General features: G+C 44.2%; 1 protein-coding gene and 1 long non-coding RNA gene across 3 annotated transcripts; one reads left to right on the top strand and one right to left on the bottom strand.

Annotated features, from left to right (window-relative positions):
* Positions 1–15479, bottom strand: LOC140216818 (uncharacterized). 2 transcript variants are annotated; one of them, XM_072287394.1, is made up of 4 exons: positions 15321–15479; positions 13918–14240; positions 9868–10023; positions 1–2502 (listed from the first exon to the last, which is right to left on the bottom strand). In XM_072287394.1, exons 1-4 carry the CDS (start codon positions 15477–15479, stop codon positions 2388–2390), a joined length of 753 nt encoding a protein of 250 aa, XP_072143495.1. In that variant the 3' UTR covers positions 1–2387. The 2 variants fall into 2 exon arrangements, with proteins under 2 accessions (XP_072143495.1, XP_072143496.1); XM_072287395.1 differs by having other exon boundaries at positions 9872–10023.
* On the top strand, positions 15455–20148 carry LOC140216819 (uncharacterized). Its single transcript, XR_011893514.1, has 2 exons — positions 15455–15543; positions 17339–20148. It is a non-coding gene; the product is annotated as an uncharacterized lncRNA (long non-coding RNA).
* The last annotated feature ends 5086 nt before the right edge of the window (positions 20149–25234 follow it).

Genomic DNA, 25234 nt, shown 5'->3' with positions numbered 1-25234 from the left:
TATTTGTAATTTCTCTTTATTTCACAAGCACTCACACATAGGGGATATACAAACACCGCTGTCACTGGCTTTCGACCAAACATTTCACGCCTGTTTTCAGCATAATTACAGAATTATACATACATTTACAGCTATAGTATGTTCTTGTACGTATCTGAAAGGGTGGGGCCCAAAAAGGGGTGTATACAACAATCTAGGTGACCAACACTCGCTGTTGAGTGCGCCACAGCCTAAGTGCAACACAGCGACTCCAAGTTGCAATCATTGCCCTGTCCATTTCTGACTGAAAAAAAAGAAAGGAAATAAATTGGGAAAAGAATAGTGTTTTGTAGAGATGTCATAAAACCTAAGTAGCAGAACACAACAGTGATGTCAGGCTAGTGACACCAAAATTATCTGTGATAGTTTAGACAGAGTACACAAACCTTATTAACCAATGGCAACAACATAGTCAATTGGAGTGCCTAGGTAGTAAGCCACTCTGATGCAAAACAGCAAAAAAAACTTAGAAAAAGATAAAAAATATAAGTGACATTAGCACAATCATATAAATTATATGCATGTTCCCAAGAAAATATACAAGGCCATAAATTTCAGATGAACAGATCATAAACAATGTTAGGTTTCAGAACAACAACAACAAAAAAAAAAAGAAAGCCTGTGAATCTGAGTGGCAACAAGTTCTGCATACACCTATATTTCGCTTTTTCTTTATGCTCACAATTTCAGACGGAAACAACAATACAATGCAAGAACTTGGCCATGGTGCAGAAATAAACATAGACCTTTACATAGATATAAACCTATTTATCTGTTACAAACAAACATCACAATTCTCGAATAGCCTCAGTAAACAAATTCACTGAGCTTTGAGCAGTTCATTTCCCTGGTAAAGCTCACAATAAAATGCAACTAGTGCAAGCGTATTTTTACACTGGTCAAAATGAACACTGCAGCCAAGTGGGTGAATAAGTGTACAAAATTCAACTCTTAAGGTATGGGCTGTTCTTGACACTGCTTTGTATATGAAGCTAGCGAAAAGAGGCATCAAGTCTAGGCCAAAAAGCTAGCAATATCCTTGAAAACTTTGTCTAAAAAAGCAAGGCACTTGCTGGCATGTCCAGTTAAAGCCACGAACATGTTCCAGGCAAGGGCGAGATAAGAAAGCTGTACTGGCATGGCTTTGCATGGCATACAGCAAAGCCAAAGGCAACCAGAAACAAGGCTCCAGCGAAAAACATTCTGGTGTATACAAAGGAATCTGGCATTGTGTGCATATATATATTGCCAGGAAACTGCTTGTGCGAATATGCGTTGCAGACTTTACCCTGGTAACTGGTTTTGTGATTGCCTCAGTGATGGCCAGTTAGGTGTACGGGCTTATACCTGTTCACCTCAGTGTACAGTGTTTTTCATACTGGCTGAACTCGAGTAACTCCACAAAATCTGCCATCAATGGTAAGCTTAAGGCTTAAAAATTCTGGCATTCGCACAAAAGACTTGCAGCAAACACCGACAGCCACTGCACGTTCCAATCAATTAAGAAGCAAGGCATCATCTCTAAGCAGTAATATACCGTGGTGGCATGTGGCCTTCCCATCTTTGCTCACCAGAGGTTCTGCACATGCTCTATGGCGTGCTTGTGAGCTTGATGTGCATTGAAGACCATGCCGGCACGTTAAGTATGCAGACCATAGCTTCTCTATCAGGATTCTGCTCACTGCAGTTTATGGTGGTCGCTGCACATGTGACATATATCCTGCTCTGTGATACAATAACTGTTCTATGCTTCAGGAAGTACTACTGTGCTGCAGGGCTCATAACTAGCAACGTCTCAACAGGAGAGTTTAGGACTTCCCATGGAACAGAACTCGGTTGTGTGACTGCACTTTGGGTTAATGAAGAAAAAAAGAAAGCGCCACACCTTTGGCTTCAATGCTTGTCTCATTTGCTACCTGCTAAGTTCTCTTCAAAAGTCCCACTCCTAGGAGACTTGGTAGAAAAGATGGGCAGCGTGTCTGAGGAATGCATGTTCCTCAAGCAACAACAAAAAAAAAACGGTGAACAGGAAAGGCATACACTAAGTGAACTCGGCTGACCTCGAGGTAGGTGGCCAATCGAAGAATGAGGCAACAACACTATCGGGGAGCATCACAGTGGGGTAAGTCAACCATGGCAAGGACGGGCCATGGATTGGTTGCCACTCGTGTCGCAACGTCGCGTACATCACTAGGGACAAGAGGAACAGGAAAAAAAAAACATTCAGGAACGTCGGTGGTCCAGTTACGGTAATGTGCACTGTGCTTTACGACAGTCTGCCAGGGTCCAGCAGCGGCCGTACAGCCTCGTTCCCACCAGAATGCAGCAGTAGCACTTGCGGTGCAACATCACACGTCCACGAGCTGGTCGTCCTTGTAAGAGGTTGTTCGACCACTGCCAGAGTCGGCCAGCTCCAGCTCGGGGCTCACAGATGACAGTCCAGAGATGGGACTCTCATTCGATCTGTTTGGGGAACAGAGTGTTGCCAGTGCGGGATGAGCAGAGAAGCAAAAATCAGGCCCTGTCACTTCTTGGCTGTGCTCCCGAGACTACACGGCTAAGTGACCGCAAGAGAAGCGAACATAAGCTGGCGGTGAGCATCGCCATACAACAGATTTGCAGCAAGCAGTGTTTAACGGTCTGGTGTGGGCATGCTGACAGGCAATTCAGCTTTTCTTGACAGAAAGGCAACGTTACAGGGTTTTAGGATGTCCACAATTCTCACCGTTTGCAGTTTACCAGGTTACCAGAGAGGTGTATCGCAGCAACAACACCGGTGGTGAGATCTTGTGATGCTTTGTCTAGCCATAATGCCCAAGCCACCTATTGCGTTCCACGAGTGTTTATATCGAAAAAAAAATTTTTTAAATGAAACAGGTTCACGATTACGCCTTTGCCTAAGGTTTACACCAGAAATGTAGTAGAATGCACTGTGTTTGTCTGATCATGCATGCCTGCATCGCTTTTTTGCTCACATGGAATCTAGCAGCTGGATGACATATCATACGATTAAAGTTTCGCGATGTACTGAATGCTGATGCTGAAAGATCATGTTTGCTGGAAACAAATTAACCGGGCGAAAAAAAAGAGCGACTGTAATGGCTCATTTATTCATGCTCTTGCTCGCAAACGTTGCTCCGGGAAGTCTTGCAAGACGGGATAGTGTCTACGAGGTTCTACTGTAAAAGCTACTAAATCTTATACAACTAAGCAGTATGCACAGAGATAACTCCAGAAAGTTTTTGGAACCCTCTTGGCATTCTTTGCTTCCTCTTTTCTCCAATGACAAAATACTGGCAAGACACGACCTCAATCATGCAGGTTATTTTGATGCTACATGACATGGACGGTAACAAAATGGCCGGTTACTTACGAAACTTATGTTTTGTGGCATGGCAGCACCAATATGAGGCACCCAGAGAAATATGCCTAGTAAGTGGCATCACCGTTACGGCATACTAGGTAGCCTGAAAACAGCTGCTGATTCTAGGGCCAAATTTAAGCATTATGACTTTGTATAGAGCAGCGAAATGTCAATCTTCCTAGAGATGTGCGCAAGTACCTAACTGACTGATCAGCCAAATGCACATTACTACAAACTACAATAGTATGACAAAGGCAGAAATGCTCAAGCTATTAGGCTAGAATGCTATCGTATGCAGCCGAATAATCACATGATTTCTAGCAGAATAGCTGCACAGACCACACAGTGAAAAGGCTCAATAAATTCTGTGTAATTTGTTTCAGGACAGTACTGAAAGCAAATAATTATTGGACTAGTACATGCAAATTTTACAACAGAACACTTTTGAAATTCAGCAAGACCATGACACACTTGTTAGACATGCTACAAGCATCCGAAAAATGCATACAGGTTCTTAGTACCGACACACTGAGTTGAAGGCAAGAACGGATTTTTCATGGAGAATGTGCAGGTGTTAATATGGCGCAAAAATATTGTCTTCCAGGCACTCGTTTTGCGAAGGGCCACCACACAATGAATGTTACTGAATAGTGTTCCTGGCTCTCAATAAGTCTGAACAGCTTGGGTACTCAAATTCCATACTCAGCACTATTATAACAGGATCCTATTATTAAACGTCTCACTTCTCACTAAAATAGATCACTATCTCTGCTGCGCCAGGGAATTAGCCTGATTATATCAAGATGCCCAAATTCTGAGCTGCTATGTTTACCATGCTAGAAGGTGTACATTTGTGAGCTCTTAGCTGCTGCAGCAGTAAAATATGATTGAATGCCCCAGTATTTTTAATATAGCATTTACTTGAGTTTTGGAAACCTATAGTACTCCATTCCATACATAGCAGTCAACGCTGTGGAAGCTATGCAAGAAGGTCGGTCAAGAAAAGCTATCACTTCACGCATTTCGTCCATGCCTCGCTGTGTGCCAACAGCATTCTCTTGTGCGAGCATGCATGTGAGGCTCCTTGCGACAGTTTGGAAATAGTGAACCCCAAAAGGATGACAAAAATAAAAAGCGATGTAAAACAACACATTAGCAGCCGTATACCACAGTGTGTTTGTTTCGAAGGATTAAAACTTGTTTCATTCAATACTGAGCCTATATAAAAAACAGTTACGCAAAATTGCGGTAAAAAAACTTCGAACTATATCCAAGCACAAATGAAGCCACTGCAAGAAGTCTCTCTGGCCTCCACAGCATTGAGTGCTATGTGTGGAACCGAGTATAAGGAAGAAAGAAAGCTTTGAAGCTGAAGAAAAATTTGTGCTGGTCTTGGGATGAAGCCCAGGACCAACACCCTTCTCGGATGGTCACTCTACAACCTGAGTTAACCAGCAAGCAAGTAGATTGCGGAGTGTGGTGAAATTATTCGACAACTTGAAGCACAGGGACACTGAACATGGCAAACAAGTTCTGTGGAAGCCCGCAAGGCGGGGCAAGGTTCAGGAAAAGAGAAAATTGTCATTCATCCGAGCGTAGCAGGAAGCTACAAATAAAGCACAAGGCGAGTTTTCCTTATAGCAGAACCTCAATCATACATATCTTTTAGAAAATGCGAGAAAAGAACATACTAACCGAGAAAACGTACGACTGCAAGTCACTAAATATTGACAGACTCATCTGTAGTTGACAATTACATAATGTCAAGCATTATGCGAATCGTTGCAGCATGAAAAGCCGACACGAGTCGTGTTGCTGGGGCTCGAGCCCCAGTGACGCGTGTTGCCCTCTTTGCAACTGTGGCAAGCTCACATTTGCGCTTCTCCAATTCGAGCTTCTTCGAGTAGAGCATTTTGGTAGGAAGTTTTGATCTGCCGCCGTTGTGGCATGCAACAGCGATGAATGCGTGTCGAGCCGTAGGGCATCTCAGCGACCCGAGACGCATGTTGTCATTTTACAACTGTGTAGTGTTTTAGGACTGTGATGAATAATATAAACGAAATCGAGCTGGTGGGCAACACCGGAATACGATGCCTACGATTCCCCCAGAGCAATACACGACGCTGCCTTTGCGCCGCCTGCAGCAGGGAACAGTGGCGAATTTTGGTCACTGCCTGTTAAATGCGTGCAGTAAGTTCCCAGTAGCACTAAGGCCCACGCGCTGTGAAACAGATAAGTGAAGCTGCTCTTCGCAATAAGGTTGGTGGTGGTAGTTGTGAATGCGCATTAACCCAGGAGGAGATTTGTTGGTACCAGAATGAGGAACTGAGTGCGCACCAGCATTTTCCTGTGATACGGGCGGGCGCGAATCGCGGGGAAGCTGCTGCTGCAGACGGCTACTGTTCTCGATCACACATGCCTCAGACGTTTTCTTGTTTACAAGGGGTCTAGCGGCCGAAAAACATATCATATCGCAGTTTGGCGATTTACTGAACGTTTGTGACAAAAGATCCTTGTTTTTTTGGGAATGTATGAACTGGCAAAAAAATAAGCGTATCTGTATTGGGTCACATTATGTTCTCGATCATGAATGTTGGTGCCGGAAAATCATACATAACAGGATTAAATGAGGTTCTACTGTATAACTTGCTATATTGGTATTATTTCTTGCAGTTAAGTATAAATAGTAAATATGCAGCATAGTGATTGCATATTCGGTATGATTATGCATATAACGCACATTTTCTGGCAAGGCACAATTCCCTTTTGTGTTGAAAAATTATTACTTCAGTAAAAGCTTGTTAATTTGGCACCTGTATAATTACAAATTATAGATGACTCTCAATACAACGAACCCTGATAGTCTGACAACAAACGTCCATTTTGTCCGAAGTCGATAATATCCAAAACGCCTCACTTCCGAAACATTCGTCGTGATGTCTAACAACGTTATTGCAAAGAGTGAGTGACGAACGTCCAAAGTAAAAAACAAACAATAAAAAGGTCTCAGCTTCGCCCGAAAGGCAAAGCATCGATTGCGATAGCAAATTAGTAGACAGTTATGCAAAGTAAGGACAGTAGTTTTATCTCGCTCGATAACCGCGGAAAGTTGCTGTCAATACATTGGAGTGAAGAAGCGCAGCAGCAGCAGCGAGTGTATTGACCTTTGTGCTGTCTCTCGCTTCAACGTGAACTAAACACAGTGCATACGAAGCTACCGGCACTTTGTGCACTTTGTGCACTTTGTCCACATCACAGTTCGCTTTCAAGATATGGCGGCAGTGTTGACATGCCGTAAGCAGCAGCCGCCGGAGTAGAACCCCTCCCTCTCTTGCCTTCCCCGGTGCCTCATGCACAAAAGAAGACGGTGCGTTTCTGCCCTGCCTTCCTCTTTCGTGTGGGCAATATTCAGCCACGATCGTCGGCTGACCCTCGCAAGTCAGCTGTCAGCCCGTGTCGACACTGCAAAAGTATGCTTTATATGCCCAATATTGAAAAAAATTGACGCTAATTTCGTCCACTGTAGCCAATAGTCTGTTGTATCACAGTTCACTAAGAGCGAATTTTGTTACGTTAACAAAATATGTAGAACAAATAAGGTTGAAATATGGTCCGCTATATCTGAAAGTCTGTTGTACGCAGGTCCATTGTAACAAGCACAGACTGTATTGTAATTCATACTAGAAGATTAGAATGGTGCTATCAGATATAGAGCATGTATATAAATTATATATAAGCATACACATATAAATGTATTGCACAGGAGACTTGTTAATTTAATACCAATCTGGTGCATGTCAGTTCATTTGACATAGGAGAGTACACATCACGTGTGCATAGGAGAGCGCACGTGGTGCAGAAACATCTCTTCATAATAATGTAACACTATAGGTTCGAATTACTGTCTACACAATACAAGGCAGCCCGTTACAAACCAAAGCCACCCAATTTTGATGCTTTCATTGACAGTGTTCAAACAGCTGTGATCCCTACGGTAAACAAGACGCAACCACAACCGTGGATGCACTTGAAATTCTGGAGCAGTCTTGCTCAAAATTTCCTGGCAGCACTGTGTGCACCGTTAACCACATAGTACAGTCGAACCTCGATATAACGAACCTCAATTTAACGAAATTCTCGAAATAACGGACTTTTTATTTTTCCCAATCTCTGCCCCATTGAAAACCATGTATTTTTTTTCGCGATTTAACGAGGTCACTTTATCCTGCACTTCCGATTTAACGAAGTCCTTGCGCATCGCACGCACGTACCAGGAGCCTCCTTGACAGGCAGACGAAAACTTTAGCCGGGCATACAGCGATTTGCATGCGCCCTTTAATGCTCAAATTTTCCCGGCGCACTTCAATACGTGGAGCAGAACATGCCGCTGCACCATCTATCGTGTACGTATGAAACCCGCAGAAGACGCGCTCATGTAGTGCTAGCCGGAGTGCTTCAGAAGTTCCGGAACGCGTCACGCTATGACGTCACCGGCCTGTTGGAACGGGAAAGCGTCAACCGGAAGTAAGTTTACGAACAGCGGTCGTTGGGCACGTTTTCTCAGTTGGTTACTGTATTTACACGATTGTAAGTCGAGCACTTTTTTTAAGTTTGGAAGTCTGAAGTTGGGGGGGTCGACTTAAAATCGAAGCCAAAACATGGCCCGGCTAAAAAGCGACACCAACGGGAGCTACAACATAGTTACAATTTTATGTTTGCTCTATGGCCCTACCGGTATCTTTTCGCTATCCCGTGTGCTTTTTCGCTTTTCGGAAGGGTTTTTCAACATTTTTGAGAGTTTTACAGTGCACGCAACACTCATGGGGGGGTGTCGATAGTTGATGGAAGCGCCGCTGTTCCCATTTGCGGCGGCACCCTCAGAATGGCGGCGCTTGCGGGGAGTATCGGTAGTTCATGGAAGAGCAGACACCGCTCGCGGATTACTTTCTCTGTTGAAAGGCATTGGCATAGGTTTGACGCATTCCACTTGAATGCCGGCTACGTGCTACTTCTACGCTTCCCCAGTCGTCATGAGTGCTCCAGGCCCACTAATCGTTTCGCACTCGTTCACAGCAGCGTTCAAGAGGGCTGCCATCCTTTACGCCGAAGAAACAAATCAGAAACGGGTGGTGCGAGTGTGGCGACTGCAGCGAAGCGAAATTTTCACCTGTGACGCGTGCCGAAGTGGACGCTTTCCGGAGCTGTAGGCTAAGCTTGCGGCGTATGTCACTGAAATGCGCGATCAGTCCCTGCCAGTGAAGTGCGGCATGGTCATGAAACAAGCCCGGACCTTCGCCTTAATTTTAAGGCCCTGCTCCACCGTGAGTACAATGACGGTGACGAAAGTATGGCGTACACAACAGATGTCGTTGACTCGTGGCAGCTGCTCTGCGATATTGAAAAGCGGCAGATGAAGCTGACGGAGTTCTTCGCTTCCACCTGAGTTGCATAGAATTGCTCTGTGGGTAGTTAAATAAAATATTCCAGCGTTCATTAATCAACGTCGTCATTGCTTTACTGAGCGCGGTATCATCCGATGGCTGCGAGCGTTAAGCGCTCTAATGGTAAGTGGTGGCCTCATGGATCCACCAAGTTAATACTACTTCCAATTTTCTTCGAAAGAATATTCAAGTTCATAGCTCTGGTATCTGCATAATTTTTATTTTCTTTACGCCATGGGTTGCCATGTCTTCGTGAAAGAAAATTTTATTTATATTTAGTGATGACAAATCATGATGATGATGGCACTGATGGCCACATCTAGTGGCAGCTATGAGCACTAGGCGCGGCGCTTGCTGCAGACCTGCTCTTCACCGTATGCGTAATGGAGAAAAATGCGTTCGTACCCGCTGGCTATCGGGCATCACGCTCTTGGTTGTGTTATTAGTTCCGGGGTTTATTGGTTATCTTTGTAATTTTGCTATCTACAAGGTGCCATACGCCAGGAGTGTTCCAAGAACCTGCATCTTTATTTGGACTGCTGAAACATGCGAACTTCGACTTTCGGCTGCAAATTGGACTTCATTATATCGAGGTTCGACTGTAGTACAAAAATTCTGTTGCGCAAAGGAGGAGTGTCATCCACATCTTACCAAATATATTTGGCACATATACCAAACCATCTTTTCTGGAGGTTCTCCTTGGCTATTCAGCAATTTAAACTTGACAACCGGAAAATAGCGCTATCTTTGTTGACCTCGTGTGGTATGAATTGGGACGTTTTCTCTGCATAATATAAATGCAGCACAATATGCGTAAGATACTGCCTGTGGAAGCAGTGTTCACATTACAACGAAGCCATACCGGGACGTGGAGGACAGGCAGGCGGTTGCAGGCATCCACTGCCAACACAAGGCCATGGCTGGCACTCCCCAGCCCATTCAAGGCAAGCAAACGAGGCAATGGGGGAAGGCGTGCCGTGCTGTTAGGGTTCAGCAGCTCCGGCATGCCTAGAGCAAGCGTACCTACTGAGTGACACGGCAGCCGAACTGCGGCGGCTGCTTCCGCCGGTCACCGGCAGCGGAGACATGTCCCCTACCGAGGACATGCGCGACTGGCTACCCAGGCCGTGCCTCCGGAGGAGCGTGTCAATGTCCACATCGTTGTCACTGTCCGAATCACTGCGAGGAGAAAAAAAAAATGGGCTTGGGCAACACAAGATTCCTGGCATGCATTTTACACTTTCAAACAGCAAATATTACTTGGCTCAGTCCAAAAATAAAAAGTCGTACTAACAGTCAATCTAAAGTGATGTTCAGAGGAACTACATTTGTGTCGCACAATGCCACCAAGAATTCAATTTGAGTCCCAAAGCCAAAGCTTGCGCAAATGAGGAACTCCTGACAATCAAAAAACCACTGTGTCAGGCACTTAAATACTCATTAGGAACAAACCACAAACCATAAACCAAAGCGAAAATAGTTTTGAAGCCTCTGTGAAGGACTATCAAGTGATCTTAGAACAGTAGAGTAAACGATAAACTTTCTTTCTACACTCAGTCGTGTGAAAATTATTGTGATGTTCATTGCAATATTCAAATGCTTTCGAAAATTTATGGAATAAATAAATAAACCTCTGATACATCATTGTGTTTTACTAGGAAGGAACTTGCAGGCTTGTTGACAGAAGGGGAACAAGAGATATTTTGGCACAATAGCAAGCAGGCTTCTCTGGGACATTATTTTGTAGGAAAGACGGTAGCACAACTTCACAACAACTTGGCAAAATGTTGTGCTCTGAATGGCTGCACACTTTGTCAAAAATTACCTAATGGGATTGCCGTATGCATGCTTCTTTAATCACATGGCATAATCCTAAAGTTCCCGTGCTGTTTGCCTTTGTGTGTTTATGCGAAGGCAGCTATGGTGTTGCACAACGCATTTGCAGCATGGTGTAGCACTGGCATACAGTGCGGCACATCATATTCTCTCAAGAGAACTTTCATAGCTCTCCTGCTCACACTTAGTTGTTGGCAAGCTAAATAGTTTCAGCCTGCCCTGCGCCTTGTCTTGGAGGTAATCTGCGGTGGGTGGAAAGATTGGGCTGGTGGCTTCATGTGCACTATGTTCTTGCATGCTTGTTTGGAGGTGGCATAATCATGTTTCTTAGACGCACCGAAGCACGAGGAAGCTCGAAGCGTTTGCTCGCAGCTGGTGCTGCTCTTGATCATGCCAGCATTGTGACAGCAAGTGTCCATGGTCATCGAGTGACATCTGTTCAAGTTTGCTTGTTACGTAATTTATTTAATAAGTGAATGTTAATGCAACTTATATGGCCGAAAAAACCATCACCCTTACTTTGTGTAGGTGTCTAACAGATTTTTCTGTTGCTATCAATGCTTCGCGTTTCGGGCAAAATTCCAACTTTCTCAATTAATAGCTTTTTTCAGATCTACTTCAACGGTGCATTGACAAAGCCGGGTTTCTCTGATACTCTGTCTTTGACCCTCTCCACGTGAGAAATATTTATATTATGGTGTGTTTTCTGGATGCAACTCGTTTCTTCGGACTGCCTGATTTTTCAGACGTTACTGTGGTACCTAGGGAGACCAGAAAACTGGATGATGACTGTAGGATACAAGTAAGGTATTTTAGTACTGGATGCATTTTTTCTGTCTTTCCACAGTACTCATTGCTGTATAGAGTTGGAAATTAAATTGTGCAAACTGAGACGTGACAGTCAATCTGGTCTAGGTCGCATAAGATAAACTAGGTAAAAGAAGAGAGACAAAGACATATGTCTAAGTTGCTAACTTTCAACTGATGCTTATTGAGGTGACCAGTGCCTTATAAAACGCAACAGTAGTTCACGGTCTCAGAAAATCTACTTCTTTCTCTAAGAGCACAACGGATGTGTAACCCTGCCTCTCCTTTTGTCCCAGTTTAGTGTGCTACCTACACCTAATCATGCGGTACCAAATGGGCCCAACATGCTACACCTATGTTAAATCAGTTGTGCGGAATCGCGTAAGGTGGAGGAAGTATCATGAAAGGGAAAGATTATGATCCTGTGCTTTGTAGCTTCGTGCTACACAAATGTGGCATGAAGCTACAAAGCACAACTGATTTGCCATATTCTGCGTCCCTGTCCTTCGAGTTGTCGATTGATTCAGCCTCATGCTGTGATCTGCTAGTCTCCTGATTAGCTCATGGCAGAGCGACCACCCCAAAAAGGCGTTGGTGCCGGGTTCTAATCCCAGACCAGGACGAATTTTTCCTCAGCTGCGAGGCGCTCCTTCTATGAAACCCATATGTGTTTCCTTTGTAGCTTGTGCTACATTCAGGTGGATGACAATCTTTCCCTTTCTTGTTACACCTATGTGAGCGAAAAGTACAGGACAAGCGTGAACTCAACTAACCTTATTTGATAAGCCCATGAACAAGGTTGCAAGTTCGTGCTTGTCCTGTCTTATACGGTATTTATTCGAATCTAGGCCAACAGTTCTTTTTTTTTTTTCAGGTAATCATATATCAAACTCTAGGGTTGACTTAGATTCGAGGATTTTAAATAACACGCCAGTTTGTAATTGAAAATGATAAATATGGTGCATGGCTACTGCCATCTAGAAAAGTCAGTATTGCAGCCACTGCTAGCCATGGCAGTAGCCAACCGATGTACATTAGTGACGTCGCCATTTTGACCTGTGTTGTATCAGTAAGGTGGCCAAGTATCGGCGTGCGGCATGGCCTTGTCGTAATGCCACCAAACAGGCGATGCCACAAACGGAAAGTTGTGCTAGCCGTGGAGGCACTGTCAAACATTCAAGCCGGGCGGGATCTAAGTATCGATGAGAAAAATGTTTGACGTTGGAGGGGGCAACGGGAGACACCTTTTGCGTGTGCCGCAACGAGGAGATGATAGCGATAAGGAAGATAAGTGTTGCGATAACAGAGAGGAGCTGTCCACCGAGACAGCGCCTCGTTTCGACGTGTACAAGCCGTGCCCCACTATCTGTGCATGCGTGGGTGCGTGGACGCAAGCTTTTGTGCGTCCGCAAGCGTATGAGGCTAGTAGCGATGATGACGAGGAATGAGCTCGACGTATTCATATTAAATAAATGTTCTTTTCATTTTTGTGAACGCTTTCATCAATTTATTGTTTGACTTACGTTCGAGGTAAGTCTTTTTATTTTTTCTGGCTTCGGACATTCGGGGGTCGGTTTAGAATCGGGGCTGGCCTAGATTCGAGTAAATAGGGTATGCTCTCGTGCTGCCTCAGTTTGCATGATTTTGGTGTCAAAGTGTCAACAGTGTGCTTTGTCAACTTGTAATAATAAAGTAAAACCCCGCTGTAATGAAGCTGTAGGCGAGGTAGAAGCTAATTAATCCATTACTTCATTAAACCGTCGGCCACCTTCAAAGCCACCATTGCCTGCAGGAGGTTGTTGCAATGAGTTGTTGCAAAGTTGAAGTTGATGAGAAAAATTGTTTTGTTAATGTATTGTGCCTCGTCTTCTACTCAGTGAGATGACCCCCTCTACTGTGCCCGTTAATGCACGGAGCGCAGCTGTGTGCAGGAGTCAGTGTGCTGGCACAGTCTGGTCGCGAGCAAGCACGGAGTCATTGCCAACATTGTTGTGCATTGCCAGATTATTGTCTCAGTGGTGCTAAATGATCAGTAAATCCTCTACCTTAACTGAAAAAAAGTTTGTTACATCCGGTTACAGAAACATTTTTGCTGCGTTGAAGTGAGATCTAAAAGCACAAGTTTTTATAAATACTTGAAGGTGAATTAAAAATAATTCCGGGGTCTTACGGGCCAAATCTCATCATGAACATGCCATAGTGAGGAATACGGATTAGTTTTGAGCACCTAGGCTTCTTTCACGTGCACGTAAATTTAAGCACACAAGCGTTTTTGCATTTCGCCGCCACTGAAAATGTGGCTGCTGCGGTCGGGATCAAATCCATGGCATCGAGCTATGCGGCGAGTAAGGTGAATTACGACTACGTCATATTATCCATTTGTTTGTCACAACCCGTTCCGTTATAAACTAGGTTTGAACCCCAGCCTACCTGTCTTCGGCCACGTCAGTGCCAGAGTCCAGGTCTTCCTCGAGCGCTGCCTGCAGGTCCTGGATGCGCTGGCAAGCCAGCTTGAGGTCCTGCTTGGTGCCCTGCAGGTCCATCTCTGCGTTCTCAAGCGACATCTCGAGCTCGTGGCAGCGTTGCTGGGCCTCAGCCTCACGGTGCTGCAGCGCGGTGCAGTCCTCGCGCAGCTCGCGCATTTGTCGCTGCAGCTTGCGGCAGCTCTCCAGGCTTTGCTGCTCCTTGTGTGTCGCCTGCTCGGACTCTTCCTGCAGCCGGCTGCATTGTTCCTTCAGGCGCTGCACCTGGCTCTGCAGCAACAGAATGCACACACATTACACCCGGCACACATATCCTGAAACCAGAAGGAAGCTTGAGTGGCGTTAATCTGAAAGTTAATGAAGGATGCCTACAATACCCTTCATTTCAGATTTTGTGCAGTCAAGTTTGCATTTTGCATAACTCAACCTCATTATAAGAAACAGGAATATAACAAAGCAAATCTAAAATATTTCTAGCTGATATTAGCATGCAACAAATTTATGCCTATAACAAATATAGGATGAAGCTTGTTGCGTCAGCGTCGTCTCGTGACTTATCCCCTAGCGCTGCTGTCGCATAATTCTCCAGTGTCACGGCAGAAAAATTACGCTCTACACGTATCTTTTAGGAAACCATCAAATGCAGTAAGACAAAAGCATTATTTGTGTACCTTCCTTCAAGCTGTACAGTTGAAAATGAACGGAAGCAAGCACTGCCATGTGTGCCAGTTTATGTTCCCAATGCATGCTTGCTTTCTGCGACAGTTGAGACTGAGCTATTGTTGCTGCTTCTGAGTGCTTTCAGTCCTGCGAGCTGCCTCTTACTCAGACACATGGAGACACACAGTTTTAAAATGTTTCCACAGTTTAAGAAGTTTCCATACTGCCCTGCATGTTGTAGCTGCCAAGCTGATAGGACACGAGTTTTGTTTCTGCAAATGTGCAGAGCCACAAGACCTTGCACAGAACAGCAGCATGATCTGGTGAAGAGCACACCAACCAATTGTGATAAAGACTTGAACAATATCCTCCACAGTAGCAGCACTAATTTCTTTAGTAAATGTTGTTAAAATAAATTCTGGACCCCACAAGCTATAAAAACATTCTCTGCACATAACTTTTTTTGGAAAAGGGCTTCCGCTACCCATTTTATGTTGACGCAATGGCACAGACACAACACGTCGTCACTGCTGGAAGTTCAAGTCACAACCCGAGGCACTTCTGGCTGAGACAATGGAGCGCCTTTGCTTAGCCAGGTGTCTCAGCTTGGGACAATGCACGAACTATCCCAAGTGTCCTCACTAACTAAGAAGGACTCTTGCTGGGCCTGTGTATTGGCCACGCACTCACCTCCAGCCTGCTCTTGGCTGTCTGTTCCAGCTCGAGCCTTGACTCCAACTCGCGCACCTTGGCCTCGAGGCGTCGCACAGCATGCGAGTCTTCTGCCTGGCTGGCCAGGTGGTCCATCTTGGAGCTAAGGTCCTGAACCTGAAACCACACCAAGCACATAAGTGGAGGCGATGGAGTTCACCTACATTGTGCTGAACATGCAGGCTCCCTTGTGATCAGCAAAGTTAAGCAGCATTCAACTGCTTTTTATTTGTGGTTGTTGGGACAGGAACCAACTGGGAATGCCAAGTGCTGATGGCTTCCCTTTGAAGCAGAATGACAGTCGAACCTTGTTATAATCAAAAGCGTGGCAGTTTGGGCGAGTTGGTATGTCATGACTGTTTTAGGCTTGTAGCGCAGCTCAGGAAGAGCAAAAAAGGAAGGAGGTAGGGGTAATCAAAGGGAACGGAAAACAGAGTGAGCGCTAACTTCCAACTGATGGTTTATTTCGTGACACAAGACTACTTATACACTCGGCAAACCATATGACATCAAGAGATAACAAAGAAACCAAGCAACAAAACCGATAGTGACCAAGTGGTAACATATTCAGACAGCCTGTGGCTGCAGTCGGAGATACGCCAATTCATTGCTTGATAATGATAATGAAGGTGAGCTTACACATGCATGGCCCAGACCAATGATAGCCTTTGCTTCGATGATTTCTCTTGTGAGCTGATTACGACTGCGACCAAGAATGACGCATTCCTCTAAGACAGGTTCGCAACCACACGTTTTGCAATGCTGCGCAAGAAACCCCCCAGCTGTATTACAATTCTTGGCTACCCACACCGTCACGGCCTTGTCTTTGTATGCTCAATTTATGCATTGTGTATTATTAATAGTCTGTATTTAAGCGGGCACGTTGAACTCAATCCTGGCCCCAAGAATAAAGCACAGGGGACCAGACCAGCTACCCGATTAGCCGGTAATTCATTACGCAAAATTTCCGGAAATATAATGACGAGTCCTCAGTTGCCTAAATGTTGAATAAACTGCTTTCAGGACAGGAAAAAATGGCTCTTGACGTCTCTGCCCTCCGTCAGACTATCGATTCTTGGTTTCAAAACTTAGAATCTCGGGTTGCTGCTCTCGAATCCTCGTCACCTAACACAGATGCAGCTGCGGATTTTCGATCTAAAATGTCATCGTTTACTCAGAATGTCGATTTTCTGTTAGAAAAAGTGGCCGCCTTGGAAACAACTTCCTCGAGTAATGAAGTCAAGGTGACTGCCCTTGTTGCTAAGATAACGGCCCTTGAATCTTCTCTGTCTTCTAAACCCAGTGATGTTATTACTCCCCCTTCCGAGTCTTCCAACGTATTCTTGTTCCTAAGTAACACGGTCAACAAACTTGTTGACAAGAATGATCTTGAAAACCGCTTGCGCCGAAATAATCTTATCTTGTTCGGACTTCCTGAATGTCCTGAAGAAAACAATAGTTTACTGCTAAGCAGCCGTGCTGCGTTTTTCGCAGAAAAGATACTGATCAGTTGTCCCAAGATTGAAAGTTGCCATAGAATTGGAAGATTCCAGTAGGGACATACACGTCCGATCATTCTTAAGTTGCTCGCTTTTCGCGATAAGATCGAAGTATCAAGGAATGGTCACAAACTTAAGAACTCAGGGACATGCGCATTGGTGAAGATTTTCCCGCTCGTGTACGTACATCTGCTTAATTATAGCCGTCTGGTAATTTGCTGTCCCAATCGCGGCTTTGCTTTTCGGACGAAACTGCGACATAATTTACTGTTATCTGCTCGCTTGACATAGCTATGCTGACGTAGAGACCAGAATTCCTATGATCTTTGTGCAGAGCTGAAATCATTACTTCTTTTCTGATAACTGTTAGCTAAACGAGTTTGTATTAAGCCGCAAGGAAGCAAAGTTGCTGTTAGAACTTGCAGGTTGTTAACATGCACATGATGGATAGCAATTTTCGTATACATTTCTAACACGTTTTTATTGCATACTTTACAGCCATGCTGTGTTCCTGCCATCAGCCTGGTGTCGCTTTGGGTCAGCATCATTCTTCGTTGATGATCAGCACAGAAACAAGCCCACGGAAATCTGCTAACTTAGTACCTCTGATCTCAACAGTGTATTTTCGTGTCTGCGACCACTGGAACTGATCCTTCAGGATGACTAGTAAATTGTGTAGCGTACCCCGGATCTCTTCTGTTCTGCATCTGAAACTATGGACGAAAGACTTCACCCAGCGTGTGGCGTCTTCCTTATGGGCCGATGTACCCGTGAACTCTGGCTTAATTTTTGTCTCTGTGACTATTCAAGCAAGTCCACAGAAATGCCCCACTAAATTTCTTAGTACACGTGAACTGCAATGGAGTTGTCTTCGACCGCTGACCCAGCCTGCAGTGAGCCTTAATAAAATGTTTAGTCGCCAAGATACCTGTGAAGTATTTGTATCTGCTGCCACGGAAGAACAGCCACGCTCTGCCTCTGGTAACTTCCATCGAGGCTGTCTGATACCCGTGAATTTTTAGGATGAAATTGTGTTTGTGTGTGGCCGCTGAAGCAAGCCTACAGAAATCCTAGCTTTTGGTACGGGTGAACTCATATAATACATTTTTCTGGCTATGACTGCTGAAGCGAGCATGCTGCAAGCTTTTAGTTAATTGTGTAGACGCCAAGGTACCTGTGACGGCTTCAGCAATATTTGGCTGTGACTACGGAAAGGTCACATTCAGCTTCTGTTTACTTGCTTAGAGGCCTTCAAGCCTATGAACACTTATGGTAAATTTGTGTTTGTGACCATTCAAGTACAGCAGGTGTCTTGTAACTTCTAGTACCTATGAAATCAGCTTGGTATTGTGTTGAAGCAAGTGTCTTGTAACTGCTTATGCATCTGTGAACTATCCAGTAATGTTCGTGTTTGCAACTGCTTAAGGGATCCTGTAGTAAATTTTTTAATGCCCAGTGCGTCTATAAAATATTTCGTACCTTTACTGTGTGCAAACACTGAAGCAGGCCTGCAGAAAATCTGGAGTAGTTTCCTTCATGGCTAAGACGTACACCTCTGAACTTTCCAGTAAATATCCACTTTCCAGTAAAATTAACACTACCGGAATTCTATGTTGTTTTCTTTCTGGAAGACAACCATTCAGTAGCCGACATTTTTTCTGTTGACATCGAAGATCTTTACTATTCAATACCGCATGATGAGCTATTTCGCAGTGTGATGACGTGCATTGAAGAAAGTGGCGAGGTAGATTTTCGCAATGCGACCGGGTTGTCTTCGGAAAGTTTCATGTCCCTTCTTGAATTTTATTTAAGTGCAACTTTTATCTGGTTCAAAAATAACCTTTTTATCCAGAAAAATGGTGTGTGTATTGGTTCATGTGTGGCGCCTGCTCTTTGTAATATTTTTTTATCGTTTGTCGACCGCGCTCTTAAGAGTGCCTTAAACAATGACTCGGTTCAAATTTTTAGATATGTTGGCGATTTTCTTGTTGTGATAAAACAGACTAACAACGAATGCTCCGTGACGGTAGCTGACATTTTAACTCTGTTCAATGACAATGGCAAAGGTGTAACTTTCACACATGAGCTATCTAGGGACGGTAAACTCCAGTTTTTAGATTTGCAGCTATCCTTACAAACCGGCCACGCCTGTTGGGTGTACTCGTCACGTGCACGTAAGGAACTTTTACCTTACGCGGCTGCGCACTCAAAGACTGTGAAACGCGCCATTGCTTTGATGTGTTTAGAATCTTCCTTAATGAAATCTTGTCATCACTCTGCGAACATGAGTTTCATTGCACAGTTAAACAGGCTGCAGGCTGCTGGTTACCCAAGTGTGGTGGTGACGTCAGTCTCGGAGGTATTGCTTCAGAAACTGAAAGGGAAGAGGCACAAAAGTAACTGCATCACACAAAAGAAGAGGCCTGAAGTTGTGCCGTATTGCCACAGAGTGGCTCACAATCTAAAGAATGTCGCCACTAGATACCAAATTCCGGTAGTGTTTTCCGCTCCTCAGAAACTGTCAATGTTGTGCAGCCGTATTTCCAAAACAAGTAAAAAACCTGATTGTGAAAAGAACCACGTGAAGTTTGTAGATTGCAGCGTCGGTGTGGTTTATAAGATTCCCTTGTCATGTGGCAAAGTGTATGTAGGGCAGTCAGACCGCTGTGTTAATGAGCGCCTTAGAGAACATGAGCGATCCATACCAACGGGCACAGGTTCCCATTTGGCTCAGCATTGTAAAATATGCAAGTGCAAACCCATGTTCCGTGATACCACGATTTTGAAAAAGAACCATGACACCACCGCCCGAGAGTTATCGGAAGCTTTTTTCATTCAGTCATTGGGGGCACAGTGCATTAGTGTGCCTTCCATAACCTTGTACAACGCTGAATTTGGTTTTTTGGATTCTGTCGCATGAGTGCGCTCTTGGGATCGGATGTTGGTGGCTACACCGCATGGTGCTCACTGCGCATGTTCCTCTAGTTTGAGCGGTCTATAATGGAGTGACGCAATAAAACGATGTCAGTTGAGAATAGCGCCTTATCCTGGTCGTCTTTCTTGTGTCTGTTGTTTTGCGCTAAACAAAGTATTCATGGATTCGCACCAACTAGCCCGCCAAAGCATTGTGCTGAACTAACCATGGTGCGGCATAAATAACTCCTAATGGCTTAGCGTGTGTGATGAAATTATTGAGTTTTATTTGTTTGTATTGATGGGCTTTACTGAAAACTGCTGAGTGCATTTCAGAGTTAAACTATTGATCTTCCTGTAACTGTTTTATTGAAATAAATGCTGTATTTTAATGATATTGTCAAATGATTCAGCAGCCTGCAGAACTTAGTTCTGTAGCTTCGTTGCCATTAGCACAGAAAAAAAATATTAAATTATGGGGTTTTACGTGCCAAAACCACTTTCTGATTATGAGGCACGCCGCAGTGGAGGACTCCGGAAATTTCGACCACCTGGGGTTCTTTAACGTGCACCTAAATCTAAGTACACGGGTGTTTTCGCATTCCGCCACCATCGAAATACGGCCGCCGTGCCCGGGATTCCATCCCGCGACCTCGTGCTCAGCAGCCCAACACCATAGCCACTGAGCAACCACGGCGGGTGCCATTAGCACAAAAAAGTATGGCTTGCATGTCCTTGTGTTTTGAATAAATGCATTTTTATCAAGTTGTATGTAATGTATTTGCTTAGCATAGCAGGGAACCATGTGCAAAATGCTTAGCTGCATTGCAGCCTTCATTTAACGTGCTTTGAGATGAAGTGGGCTGCATTCCTGGCCTGTCTCCTTGTACTTCAGCTTTTGCATGACAAAAATATTTGGACGCCTTATTGGACCGCTGGGATGGATGTATGGAAGAGCCATGCAGTTCCTTTTCATCGTTGCCCACAAGCCATCACAAAACCAGGCCAAGCATACTTTGTTAATGGTATGTAAATTGCAGCAGGCTTGCTGCGCTGCTAGGGCCCATTCTGAGGAACGTCCCAATTATGGCAATTTATTTATTTTCAAAGTACCTTACAGGCCCGGGCCCAATGGGAGCATTGAGTAATGGGCCGTATAATCAATATGGACGCCCTGTGGATACACTGATTCCACAACCAAGTGTCCCACAAACGTCCTTTGGACGACTGGTAAAATGTCCCAGAAGCATCCCATAGTCCTGACAAAAATGTCCTTAGGATGTACTCTGGATTATGCAATAATAATACTTCGTATTTAAACATGTCTTGGACGTCCGAATATTCAAGGGATGTTCGAGTGTACCGTTTTAGATCTCTGCTGGACATCTGTAGGACGTTGGTGCTCCAATGAGTTATCTTCAAAGGTCCTGTGGACGTCCGAATATTTTATTTTGATGTACGATGAACGTTCGTTGGATGTGAAATTGCGTCGGACGATCCTATGGACATCCGTAGTACATCATCGGGACTTTAGGGATGTCCGACGGACGTCAAAATATCGTTTGTAGGACGTCCTTTGGACATTCAGTGGAGATCTGTGGTCCAATGGGTATGCGTGTGCTCGCTGTGTTCTTGTCACTAAGTTCGCGTTGAAGCAATAGCATGAAGGTCACTTCGCTCGCTGCTGCTGTCGTGCTTCCTCACATTTTGACAGCGAGTGTCCGCGGTCATCGAGTGTGATGTGTTCACGTTTGCCTGTGCACGCTGACACCACGCTTGTTAATTTAGTTAGTATGCAAATGTTTACCAGTTTAAACAGCCGATAAAGCTACTACCCTTCGTATGGCTGTCTGTTTATTTGCTATCGCAATCGATGCTTCGCCTCTGGGCGAAAGTACAAATTTTTATAATCTCGGGTACTTTCATTTGTCATCTACAGGTGCCCTCCTGAAAGAGTAGTTCTAAAAAATTCATTCTATCATCGCAACGTAAAAAGCACCTCACGATAAGACAGGCGCCCCGTGACTTCTGCAACAGTCAGAACTTTGCCTGCATAGGCTATGTATACACATTCATATATGTATAGCATCACAGCTCTAACATTAACTACCACTGGTGGCTTGCAGGTTCGTAGCGATTCTGAGTATGTCACCTTATTTGTACCCAACACCAGACCAGCTCCTTTGCAACAACGGCTATTGAACTTGAAGCTGACTGACTCCCAAGTTCGGCCCATGCACTGAAAAGGCTGTGCTGTGGGTTGTGAAAGTGGTGGCTTGCTCAAAGGCATAATTCTAATATTTTGCTTCATCAATCTTAAAATTCTGTGCAATAATTATCTTTTTCTCTATCATCTAAATTTGTGGCTGAAAATTTCCGGAAAAGGGAGAAATTTCCTGCACAGAACATCACGGCATGGAAGAGCATTGGGCAGTTCCATTCATCATGATCACCTGCCTGGCACAGGTGGGATATTTAACTAATTAATCTTCTCAAGGTTCATTCCAATAGGACATATATGAAGCACAGTGTATTAATGAGGTGGAGACGTTATGGCATTGTGTTATAATTCGAACATATCAGAAAAGGCATATTTCTCTTTGTAGGAAATTAAAAGATAGAACCTCTGGAAGGCACAACTGCGGGTCGAAAATGGTAAGGATGAAATGTCCTGGGATGTCTCTATAGCATAACCTAAAATGTTATGTAAATTTAGAGAGAGCACCCATCTGGAAAGCAGACACAACCACCTGTAAAAAAAAAGATTTCCCACCTTGGTTGCACATTTCAATCATATCCGTGGCGACCAAATTCAGAACTTTGCCAACTACAACATTACTGCGAGATCTACTGCATGTCTTCATTTGGATGTGGGACGTAATAGATCTCTTTGGGCCATCCATAGATTAATTTTATTGCTGTCAGGGGACTTTCAAAAGTATGCCGTTTTGAAGAGACAATTCAGCAACACATATAACCACATATCAAGATTTCATTATTTTGTTGACACCAAAGAAAGTACATATATTTAGTACATAACGTCCAATGTCGGGCATCCTAGTAATGACATCTGATGGTGTAGGACATATACAGTGAATAAAATTTATCGGTTGTGAGCATAGATCAAAATGTGACATTCTTTGTTTGTCCACAGAACTTAATTTATTGGAAGTGGACGTTATCCGGACATCTAGTGGATATCCGCTAACATCCTGCTTCAGAGCAGACTTGTAGGCTCTGTATCTTTATCTGTATATCGATCGGATATTGGTGGTCCATTGAAATGCAGTGTTCGTTCCTGGTTGCCTAACGTGGTGTGGATTTCATTGCATTGTGCGTGGTTCCTGTCGCATTTTCCATCTGAGTGCACCACACCGAATTTAGGAATTCATGCTGCAGGTGGAAGTTTCCTTGAGGGAGTGCAACCATTGCAAAATAAATCCCAGGACAGCAGGCAAAGCAAAATCGTGGCAGATTGGGCTGATGTTCCATAGTGGACATTTTTTAGCCACAAAAGATGAATCAGATGGCTTTTTGTTGAGTAGCAAGGTGCAGCAATGACGGCAGCCCTGCACTTTACCTGTGTCCACCTTATGCCTCTGCTTGTGGACTCATCACATCAGCACAATCGAATGTGTTTGTTACACTACTGAAAAAAAAAACTAGGCCAGGAATTAGAACCGCTAACTCTCCAAGTATGCAATTGTGTACTTAAATTGTGATGTCTCAACAGCTGCATGCTATTCATTCAATACATTATTCATTACAGAGACTTGCACATGACAAATTATGTGAAATTAATTACTCATAATTATAAATACAGTTTCTGGTGTACATTGTAATTCAATGATTACTTTCTTTACTCGGTAATGCTCACTGCAATTTGATTAATTTTCTTGCATTAACCAATTACACGCAACAAGTTGCAATGTTGACGAACCAAGCTGCAACAGGCAATGCAGGTTTGAGCACTTCAGTTTGGTCAGGCCCCTCAGCAGCCTCGCTGATGAGCATGTTAATACAGGCAAACCCTGGTACTCAGTACATTTGTCTGCCCATCCAAATATTGCACCTGATTTTCACCGACAACTTGAACCGGCACTGCTATGGCTTGATAGTGATAGTCAATTTGGACACTGATTTCAGGAAATTGCCTACGAAACATTTTTTCAGGTTTTCATTTGCCTCACCAGGAGACCCTTCTCAGAGCCACGGAAACAATGAAGCGCTGCACTTTACAGAATGCCCAGGCATAAGCACCGTGTTATTGAGCAACCACAATATTGTGTGCAAAGTATTTATATATTACGCCCCTTTCCTTCCATTCAGCGTGCTCACTGAGCAATTTCCCATTGTCACTGCTGGCCTCTTGAGAAAAATAGTGATGACCGACACAAATAACAAAAAAATTGCTGTGAAGGCAAACGAAGTGCAAAGGGCTGCAGAAGGCTCGATGAAATAGCCAGGCCAGCTTGTTCTATTTACTGTATTTGTACAATGTTAATAAAAGTTGGGAAGAAAGTAACGTAAAAGTAATTGCTCAATTACTTTTGTGGGGCAGTAATTGGCCTCTGCAACAAACTTCATATGAAGAATTAGGTTACCTTTCTTTTGTAAGGTGCACAAGTCTGATCATGGGCAACGTTACATGCTCTGGTTTGTCAAAGTGATGTTACTACACTTCGTGTCTCTCACAAACTTGCGATTTCATACACCTTTACCTGTGCACACCTCAAGTTTCCAACTACATTTCGCCAAAGTGGGTGAAATCTGCCTATATATACCACGAAGCTCTGTGGGACCAATGCTGGAATCGAACCTTTGTCTTCTAACACAGCAGCCCAGTGGTTGAACAGTTAGGCAACGATTAAACACATGCTTCTCTCATGCCAAATTCACTCTTTAGAATGTCTCGCCATGCCAGTTACCTTCTTCCCCTATGACAGATAGCGCAACAATATTTTGTGTTCAACTGCACTGCCTTCGGGATCACCCCATATTTTCTGTTGGATACCTACAAAGTGGGTGAAATTTGGCTATAACACCATTATATTAAAAACGGACTGTAACAGTGTGTCTCTATTGGCTACCATGTGGGTGCTAGGAAGCATCAACCCAACCGGAAAATATGCTTCATAGCGGACCACAACATTTGGTTCTTTGTTGGCCGGATTGCCTCCTGCCATTATCAACATGCAACAGACGACATCTTACGGCACGCCCTCTGTGCAAGCAACTGCATTGCTGTGGCACGTAGGAATCTTCACTGTCTCGTCAACGTGGAAGCCCTGAAGCAGCAAGTGCTAGCACAGACCAAGAATGTGCCTGCGTTAATAAGCCAGAAGCCAGTGCTGTCCGTAATTCACCAACCAATTGTTCTGATATGTTGGTCAAAGCCGGAATTGCTATTAAGAAAACGCTGACTTGTGGGTGCTGTGAAGAGCCTAAACGCTTTGCAGAGTGGCTGACCTACAGGATTAT

This window comes from Dermacentor andersoni, chromosome 3 (assembly GCF_023375885.2).
Source record: "Dermacentor andersoni chromosome 3, qqDerAnde1_hic_scaffold, whole genome shotgun sequence".
Lineage (NCBI taxonomy): Eukaryota > Metazoa > Arthropoda > Arachnida > Ixodida > Ixodidae > Dermacentor > Dermacentor andersoni.
The sequence above is the reverse complement of the archived record's forward strand: the minus strand, read 5'-3'. Positions and strand labels throughout refer to the sequence as shown.

What these genes read in the sequence shown, in the direction of transcription:
- LOC140216818 (XM_072287394.1), bottom strand. Translation starts at nt 15,479, where the DNA reads ATGTGCTTGGTGTGGTTTCAGGTTCAGGACCTTAGCTCCAAGATGGAC. An exon ending in CAGCCAAGAGCAGGCTGGAG is followed by an intron (nt 14,241 to 15,320) that starts GTGAGTGCGTGG and finishes CTGTTGCTGCAG; the next exon opens with AGCCAGGTGCAGCGCCTGAA. An exon ending in ACTGACGTGGCCGAAGACAG is followed by an intron (nt 10,024 to 13,917) that starts GTAGGCTGGGGT and finishes TTCTCCTCGCAG; the next exon opens with TGATTCGGACAGTGACAACG.